Source organism: Salvelinus alpinus, chromosome 17 (assembly GCF_045679555.1).
Source record: "Salvelinus alpinus chromosome 17, SLU_Salpinus.1, whole genome shotgun sequence".
Lineage (NCBI taxonomy): Eukaryota > Metazoa > Chordata > Actinopteri > Salmoniformes > Salmonidae > Salvelinus > Salvelinus alpinus.
In genome coordinates, this window is record NC_092102.1 from 49,214,722 (window position 1) to 49,224,463 (window position 9,742).

Consider the following 9,742-nt stretch of genomic DNA (forward strand, 5'->3'; position numbering starts at 1 on the left):
TCTGTACGGAGATCTAGAAAACAGCCCTCGATCTCCACATCTTTAGACACCGTCTTAGTTACACAAGCTAGGGTTTCTATTCAATTTGCAACAAATATTCATGCAAATATTCAAAAACACACCTAAAGAAAATATGCACTTGTTTCCCCTCCTGTGGCATTTCCATCAAAAAGGACTTGGTGCAGATAAACATCAGTGTGTGTGATGACGTAGTGCACACGTCATTTACTTTTCATGTACCCCATAAAAATTCAAAAGTTGAATGTGTTTCCATCGAATTTTCAACTCTACTGATAGTTGTAACAAAAACTTGTGGCGTTAAATTGCAAATATGCCCAAACAGCCAACAGCTCGCAGATACAATGCAGATAGGCTAGTCTACATTATAAGAAAAAAAAATATTCTTATCCATAATAATTTGTCAAATTGCAGCCAAGCATCGATCATCACGTCACCAGAATAAGACTATATGTATTGGAAAGGAGCATCAAGCTCATCACCATGCACTTTCACCACCTTGTAAAGTTTATCATTTATTTAATCTGTAGCCTAATAAACTGCGTGGTTTCCCCAAGTCGTAGTGGGAGGACCAAACACACACCATATCATTGCGTGACTCCAAAAAGCAGAATATTTTCCCGGGGGACAGCGAGGCTAAAAGTTATTCTAAGAGGAACTGTAGCTACACAAGAAGCAGTCTTTCAACCCGGCCATTAATTCACTCCTGTCACTGAGTAGACTGGGCTTAGCCAGGCAGGGCTAATGGTACCGCCACCATTAGCTAGGGCCTTCGTTTGACTCGCAAGTCTGGTCTCAGATTTGTTTGTGCGGTCTTGTCTTGCCAACTACTACAGTCATTGGGGGTTGTCATTGCCAAGCGTTGACCATAGGAGTTGGCAAGACAGCACAAACAGATCTGGGATCAAGCACTGTATCCAGAATGAACAAGGCCATTGTCTTCGAGGAAGAACAGCAGTGTTTCTATACAGTGATGATCGATGGTTAAGACTAAAGCCGGGAAGATACCAGTACTGAAATAAATAAAACATTTCACTGCAAAAATGAAAACACGAAGCAGTGTAATCTCTTTGGTCCTTTTAAAAACCTGCTGTAAAATACTGTGATATAGTTTGGGAAAATAAAATAAAAATATGACAACATAATGTTGGTTTCCAACATCATGGCTGTTTTTCTAAGGAAGATCAATTCTCTTGGTGTTCTGCTTCCTTGCCGTGATAGTAACGAGTACGGTGATTCTGGTATCGTCCCGGCCCTAAGTAAGACTACTGGAGATGACGGTGACGTCACATGTTGTAGTACTGTACAACACCTCTTCGGTTTAAATAGATCACCACTGTACTACGGGGTCAACAATGACCAATTTGGTCAAATGAAGCAATAATATAGCTGGCTAACAGACTTACCTAGTTACACACTGAAATTAGAACACGCCCACTTTTTATTTAACTTGGCAAGTCAGTTAAGAATAAATTCTTATTTACAATGACGGCCTACCAGGGAACAGTGGGTTATCTGACTCGTTCAGTGGCAGAACGACAGATTTTTACCTTGTCAGCTCGGGAATTCGATCTAGCAACCTTTCGGTTACTGGCCCAACGCTCTAACCACTAGGCTACCTGCCTCCCCTCCACTTGGTCGCCACATTGTAGCACGTTTGAAGATGAACGCATGTGAACCTAAATCACGTCCCATCGACCGTAACGAGTAGCTACAGTATCCACAGCAGGGCGAGAAGCGGCTGAAGAACAGCAATATGGCAGCCAGTCCTAGTTATTTATCGTTTGTTTTCGGGCATCTTGATGAGCTGGCATGATGATGATTACATCATCTATTCATAATGACGGTAGCTACTAGAATTTACAGCACAACGACACATTTCTCAGGTAGTTACAGAGCCTTCAGAAAGTATTCCTGCCCCTTGACTTATTTCACATTATTTGTGACAGCCCAAATTCTACATGGGTTAAAATATTTTTTGTTGTTGCCACACACACACACAATGATAGGGGAAACATGTTAGAAATTGCAGCAACATTTTCGTAAATTAAATACAGAAATCGAATTTACATAAGTATTTCCACACCCCCTAAGTCAATACATGTTGTTAGAACGTCCTTAGGCAGCGATTACAGCGGAGTCTTTCTGGGTATGTCTGTAAGAGCGTTGCACACTGGGATTGTACATTACTCTTTTTTTTTTTTAAATTTATTCTTCAAGCTCTGTCAAAAAGATGTAGATCATTAGTAGACAGCCATTTTCAAGTCTTGTCATAGCTTTTCAAGCCAATTTACATCAAAAATATAAACTAGGCCACTCGGGAACACTCAACGTTGTCTTGGTAACCAACTCGAGTCTATATGTAGTCTTGTGTTCTAGGTTATTTTCCTGCTGAAAGGTCAATTTGTCTCCCAGTGTCTGTTGGAAAGCAGACAACCAGGTTTTCCACTAGGATTTTGCCTGTGGTTAGCTCCATTCCATTTTTTTTGTATCCATAAACTCCCCACTCCTTAACGATTACAAGCATACCCATAACATGCTGCAGCCACCACTATGCTTGAAAATATGGAGAGCGGTACTCAGTAATATGTTGTATTTGCCCCAAACATAATACTTTGTGTTCAGGAGAAAAAGTTAATTGCTTAGTCATTTTTTTGTTGTTGCAGTTTTACTTTAGTGTCCTTGTTGCAAACAGGATGCATGTTTTGGAATATTTGTATTCTGTACAGGCTTCCTTCTTTTCACTCTGTCATTTAGGTTAGTATTGTGGAGTAACTACAATGTTGTTGATCCATCCTCAGTTCTCCCATCACAGCCATTAAACTCTAACTCTGTGGTCACGAACCAGCCGATCGCGGTCGTCCTCCAAGGCATTCCTAGTCGACCACCAAGGCATTCCTAGTCGACCACCAAGGCATTCCTAGTCGACCACCAAGGCATTCCTAGTCGACCACCAAGGCATTTCTAGTCGACCACCAAGGCATTCCTAGTCGACCACCAAGGCATTCCTAGTCGACCACCAAGGCATTCCTAGTCGACCACCAAGGCATTCCTAGTCGACCACCAAGGCATTCCTAGTCGACCACCAAGGCATTCCTAGTCGACCACCAAGGCATTCCTAGTCGACCACCAAGGCATTCCTAGTCGATCACCAAACATTCCTATAAACAACGATGAAGCCTTGCATTCCTATTTTTGTGCTGTTGACAGTAGGTGCACTTGATTCAGCAGCCCTAGTGCCAGGAAGGCAAAGTGTTCCCATTTCGAACAAATTTCATGTGTCTGATGGTAGTACTCCGCCTACCCGGCAGGTCCAGAGAGCAAATCAAGTGCACCTGCAAGCCTACCACTGGCCAATCAGATAGCTCAGATCACAGTGTCTGCAGAGTTACCTTCGAGCCATAGGACTGTAAAATAGAAACCTTGAGCACACAGGGAAAGTTGTTACTGAGAGATTTCAAAAATCAACAAATACAGCAAAGAGCTGCTGTATTTGAGTAAGTAGATGTTTGGGTTATTCAGCACTGTCAACACTTAACGTAAAACACTTTTCTAAGCCATAAAATGTGCTAAAAAACAGCACTGCAGCTGTAATGAATGAGTATATATATATATAGCAAAGTGTTTGGATTAGCTTACGTTGTTGTTATTATTAGCAGTGTGTCTCCAATTAACCACATGAATTGGTGCATCAGGCAGAAATAATGCAGTGCGACTTGAGTTTCACCATCAACTGGAAGACATTGTTCCCTTTTCTCAGCGGAGGGGAGGGAGGGAGAGTGGAAGTGAGGGAGGGAGGGAGAGTAGAAGTGAGGGAGGGAGGGAGAGTAGAAGTGAGGGAGGGAGGGAGAGTGGAGGTGAGGGAGGGAGGGAGAGTGGAGGTGAGGGAGGGAGGAGTGGAGGTGAGGGAGGGAGGGAGGGAGAGTGGAGGTGAGGGAGGGAGGGAGGGAGAGTGGAGGTGAGGGAGGGAGGGAGGGAGAGTGGAGGTGAGGGAGGGAGGGAGGGAGAGTGGAGGTGAGGGAGGGAGGGAGGGAGAGTGGAGGTGAGGGAGGGAGGGAGGGAGAGTGGAGGTGAGGGAGGGAGGGAGGGAGAGTGGAGGTGAGGGAGGGAGGGAGGGAGAGTGGAGGTGAGGGAGGGAGGGAGGGAGGTGGAGGTGAGGGAGGGAGGGAGAGTGGAGGTGAGGGAGGGAGGGAGAGTGGAGGTGAGGGAGGGAGAGTGGAGGTGGGAGGGAGGGAGGGAGAGTGGAGGTGAGGGAGGGGGGAGGTGAGGGAGGGAGGGAGGGAGAGTGGAGGTGAGGGAGGGAGGGAGAGTGGAGGTGAGGGAGGGAGGGAGAGTGGAGGTGAGGGAGGGAGGGAGAGTGGAGGTGAGGGAGGGAGGGAGAGTGGAGGTGAGGGAGGGAGGGAGAGTGGAGGTGAGGGAGGGAGGGAGAGTGGAGGTGAGGGAGGGAGGGAGAGTGGAGGGAGGGAGGGTGGAGGTGAGGGAGGGAGAGTGGAGGTGAGGGAGGGAGTGTGGAGGTGAGGGAGGGAGGGAGAGTGGAGGTGAGGGAGAGTGGAGGTGAGGGAGGGAGAGTGGAGGTGAGGGAGGGAGAGTGGAGGGATGGTGAGGCTGCCTCACCGCTGCTCCAGCCCTCCCCTAAGCCTGACCACCAGGTGCATGCCATCAGTCCAGTAAAAAAAAATTAAAAAGCCAAATTTTGATAACTCAGCTGTGCCTCGCAACCAATTATCTATTACCCGTGTGATCACGTACCTAACATGTTGAAATATAATTTCTAAAATGGTCTGAGAAGAAGAACAACATTGGCAGGGCAATTCAAGCATAGCCAATACGCAGTGATAATGTATTGGGCCTATAGCCTAGTGAGTGGGGTAGCAGGAAGCCTAGTGGTTAGACCATTGGTCCAGTAACCGAAGGTTTGGTGGATTGAATCCCGGAGCTGACAAGGTAACAATCTGTTGTTCTTCTCCTGAACAAGGCAGTTAACCCACTGTTCCCTGGTAGGCCGTCATTGTAAATCAGAATTTGTTCTTAACTGACTTGCCTTGTTAATATATATATATATGAACTAATTGGTCCAGTACTGTTTTTAATAGGTTAAGAATGGGAGGACCATTCTCCTCAGTGAATGTCATAATAGTCAATAAAAACGAATCGAGTCAGTAAAAAGAGTCGTTTAAAAAGACCGAATCGTTCGCGGACTGCCAAATCACTAGTAGATGTGTCACTGTCAACTAAACCATATGAGCTGGCAGGCTAATAAGCTAACTGGGTGCGTTCTTGGCTGGTCCCTGCAACCCTGCCTCATTGGGACGTCCCAACTGGTGTTAACGTTACCTCGTTGAAGTTTACATAACATAAGGGTTATAGGGAAGGGAAACTCATTCCACGGAGGGTCGAGTGTCTGCGGGTTTTCGCTCATCCCCCTTGTACTTGATTAATGAATGTCACTAATTAAAGAACTTCCCTCATCTGGTTGTCTAGGTTTTAATTGAAAGGATAAAAACTAAAAACGTGCCTACACTAGGCCCTCCATGGAATGAGTGACACCCCTGGAGTTGGAGTTATTGTGGTGACGTCCCAAGGACCCCCAAGTAACACTGTGCTTTGCTAGCCAACTAACGTTAGCTAACGTAGCTAGTACGCTATTTAGCCCTCACAGGCTAACTAGCAAAGTAGCCTTTGTTTACAAAAATATGAGCTATTAAAAAACACAAATACCGTTTATTTTTTTTGTAAGATAAAACAAAAACAAAAAACGAATCAATATCTACCGAGTGACCCAAGTTAATTGAAAGGTTAACAAAGAAATGTCATCATAGTAACTGGATCTCTCTGCTCTGCTTTCTCCGGCCCTTGCGCATCTGACCACAACGGCTGTGTTGCTGCGTCGGGCCCCAAGTTGAATTCATAGCTATAGTGTGCACAAACAATAATTTCTATTCATTTCCCTAAATCAACCAACGTCAGCCCAAACATGTCTCATATCCAACAACAATCATGTCAGTAATTTACGTTACCTTGACCAACGTCCATGGCGTCGAATGAGCGGAGTTTTTGGGAGCTATAGCAAAAGGAAATATGCAAGTTAGGAAAAAGGTGGCTAGCTAGCACAGCGCCGTCCACTCAATCAATCGAAACCTTTGAGCCTCTCCGGGTGTGTGACAGGATTCCACAATAACAAAACACGTCGAGGGAGACGTACACGAACAAGGGTGTATTCATTACGTCTCGCACCGGAAACCGTGTACCGTTTAAGAGCCAAACGGGAGCAAACCAAACGGGGAGGGACCTACCGCTGAGGTATAATAAGAACGGGATCTACCTGAATGTGTCCATTAGAAACTCTTATTTCGTTGCAAAACGTTTTTCCGTTTAGAGTAAACGGTTTCTGTGTAATGAATACACGCTAGGTACTACCTACTCGCTCCAATAAATTGACACTCTTTTCACGCCACTTCGATGAGAAGTGATTTTCGTAACAGGTTAGGAGAGCATTTTCGCTAACCTTAACATCAGTCTCCTAACCTATGTAAGTTATCCTAACCTGCTACGAAAAAGTCACTTATGTATCGAAGTGGCGTGAAAAGTGTTAGATACCAAAGTCACAAACCCCGCCTATTTCTACTTCGTTATCTTATTTTCAACCTAACAGTACAAACCTTGTTTCTTACCATGAATTAAGACTTTTTTTTTTTAAATAGCCATTTAAAAAAAAAAAATCATACATTTTTGCTCGATGATGAACTTCCCGCATGTGCCTTTTCCGGCGTCAGTGGATGGCGTTGTCAAAGCATCTCCCCTGTCCCGATTTTACAGCCGACAGAGAGAGCTCTGAATGACTTAAATACTGTGTGCTCGGGTATATACTGTATCTACAGTGACATGTATCTACAACTCTTTCTAAGCTATATTACTCTTGAGTAATAAGTCGATTGTCATTATTACATCCACCCTGTTTTATATCACCAGGTTCGTAAATCTGAAAGCAGGTTAATCATTTTGATCACAACACAACTAACTCGGTTTAGGGTGGTCCAGCACTTTCTCTAAGCTCAGGTTTCCTTACTAGCTACCAAGCTTACCAGTTTAACTAGTTAACCATTTATTTACTGCACTCTATTTGTTTTCTTATTTAAAAAAATATGTATGGTCAGGTTATGTTTAAGTTTTGAATTAAATGCTGTATCTCTAAATGCAAGGTGTTTACGAGACATAATTAAAAGAAAATCCCTTTTTTAACATTTTAATAAACACTCAAATGCAAATTTCATTCTACTCCAGGAGACTCACTCCTGCGATTCAGATTCTAGTTTTTGGAAATCACTGTTTATTATAGTCATGGATCTAACCACTCAGCCAATACTATGATATTTCTTCATAAGTTTAGAGGTGATATTTCATAATCTTGTGTGTCCAAAGATGGAAGATTGGTTAAATTGATCTCAAAACTAGATACTGCTTGTTTTATTATATGCAATATGAATGAGTACAATTCTCACACCTCAAATAGGACTTTCTTTTTGTATCTTGCTGATAAGCTTACTGAGCTGCAAAACAAGTATACAAATAGCTTGTAATAGCTGGAGACTTCAATGAAACACCTGATAACTCTTTAGATAGATTTCCACCTAGAATAGCTCAGAGAGCTCAGAATAGTGACATCACCTACTTTTGCAGTAACGTGACAGTGGTTGATACATGCCGTTTCTTTAATACAAACTGACAGTGATCGATACATGGTGTTTCTTTAATACAAACAAATACACCAGGTCGGTGAATGATAGTCAGATTCTCATTTCCCCCCCACTTTTACAGAATGTACAAGAAGTAAATTATAAACATGCTCATTTGACTCTTCATAAAAATTATATCATTGAAGTTTGAAAGTTCTGAAAAATCCAGTGGCAATCAAGGACACTGGAAACTTAATAATTAATTCCTAAATTATCCACAAAGAGCTTAATCAGGGACTCGTTTAATTCAAATGATTTAGAACCAAAGCATGGAAGTAACTGGGAAATATTTTAATTCAAAAGTAAGATATATTGGCATTACACACAGTAAGGAATTAAAGAAGCAAAAAATGTTAAAAGAAGATGAGCTTATGAATAAATGTAATGTTCTTTTAGAAAATGATTCTCTTTCAGCAGAGGAAGAAACAGATTTGAATACATCTCGAATTGAACTAGATGAAAATGGTTTAGCTCATGGGGCCTTTATTAGAACTAGATCCAACTGGTTTAGCTCATGGGGCCTTTATTATAACTAGATCAAACTGGTTTAGCTCATGGGGCCTTTATTATAACTAGATCCAACTGGTTTAGCTCATGGGGCCTATATTATAACTAGATCCAACTGGTTTAGCTCATGGGGCCTTTATTATAACTAGATCCAACTGGTTTAGCTCATGGGGCCTTTATTATAACTAGATCCAACTGGTTTAGCTCATGGGGCCTTTATTAGAACTAGATCCAACTGGTTTAGCTCATGGGGCCTTTATTAGAACTAGATCCAACTGGTTTAGCTCATGAGACCTTTATTAGAACTAGATCAAACTGGTTTAGCTCATGGGGCCTTTATTAGAACTAGATCAATGGTTTAGCTCATGGGGCCTTTATTAGAACTAGATCAATGGTTTAGCTCATGGGGCCTTTATTAGAACTAGATCAATGGTTTAGCTATGTGGATAGGGGGGTGGTGCTCCCTCTGCTGTTTCCTGAAGTCCACGATCAGCTCCGTTTTGTTGACGTTGAGGAAGAGGTTATTTTCCTGGCACCACTCCGCCAGGGCCCTCACCTCCTCCCTGTAGGCTGTCTGGTCCCTGTTGGTAATCAGGCTTACTACCGTTGTGTCGTCTGCAAACTTGGGGATTGAGTTGGAGGCGAGCATGGAAGTACAGGAGGGGTCTGAGCATGCACCCTTGTGGGGCCCCAGTGTTGAGGATCAGCGAAGTAGAGGTGTTGTTTCCTACCTTCACCACCTGGGGGCGGCCCGTCAGGAAGTCCGGGATCCAGTCGCACAGAGCGGGGTTCATATCCAGGTCCCAGAGCTTAATGTTGAGCTTGAAGGGTACTATGGTGTTGAATGCTGAGCTATACTCAATAAATATTCCTCCAGATGGGTTAGGGCAGTGTGCAGTGTGATGGCGATGGCATCGTCTGTGGAGCTATTGGGGCGATATGCAAATTGAAGGGGGTCTAGGGTGTCAGGTAAGGTGTAGGTGATATGGTCCTTAACTAGCCTCTCAAAGCACTTCATGATGACAGAGTGCTACAGGGCGATAGTCAGTTCAGTTACCTTTGCTTTCTTGGGTACAGGAACAATGGTGGACATCTTGAAGCAGACTGGGATCGGGAGAGATTGAATATATCCGTAAACAATCCAGCCAGCTGGTCTGCACATGTTTTCTGTGGGCTTCTTCAGTTTGTTTATGGCAATACATAAATTCAGCAAAAAAAAGAAGCGTCCCTTTTGCAGGACCCTGTCTTTCAAAGATAATTCGTAAAAATCAAAATAATTTCACAGATCTTCATTGTAAAGGGTTTTAACAGTTTCCCAATTAATGAACATGCACCTGTGGAACGGTCATTAAGACACTAACAGCTTACAGACGGTAGGCAATTAAGGTCAGTTATGAAAACTTAGGACACTAAAGAGGCCTTTAGACTCTGAAAAACACCAAAAGAAAGATGCCCAGGGTCCCTGCTCATCTGCGTGAACGTGC

At 43.4% G+C, this 9,742-nt stretch overlaps 1 protein-coding gene across 22 annotated transcripts in view; it reads right to left on the minus strand.

Moving 5' to 3' along the window:
* LOC139543122 (tumor protein D54-like) overlaps positions 1–6,495 on the minus strand; it is a 35,979-nt gene extending 29,484 nt beyond the window's left edge. For 5 of the 22 annotated variants that reach the window (XM_071349318.1, XM_071349326.1, XM_071349303.1 and 2 more), the window contains exon 1: positions 6,036–6,489. In XM_071349318.1, coding sequence (XP_071205419.1) covers positions 6,036–6,051 — 16 coding nt within the window. In that variant the 5' untranslated portion in view covers positions 6,052–6,489. Of the gene's footprint in view, positions 1–6,035 lie in introns of all 22 variants that reach the window. The other 17 variants (XM_071349313.1, XM_071349315.1, XM_071349308.1 and 14 more) reach the window with 9 other exon arrangements.
* Positions 6,496–9,742: the final 3,247 nt, after the last annotated feature.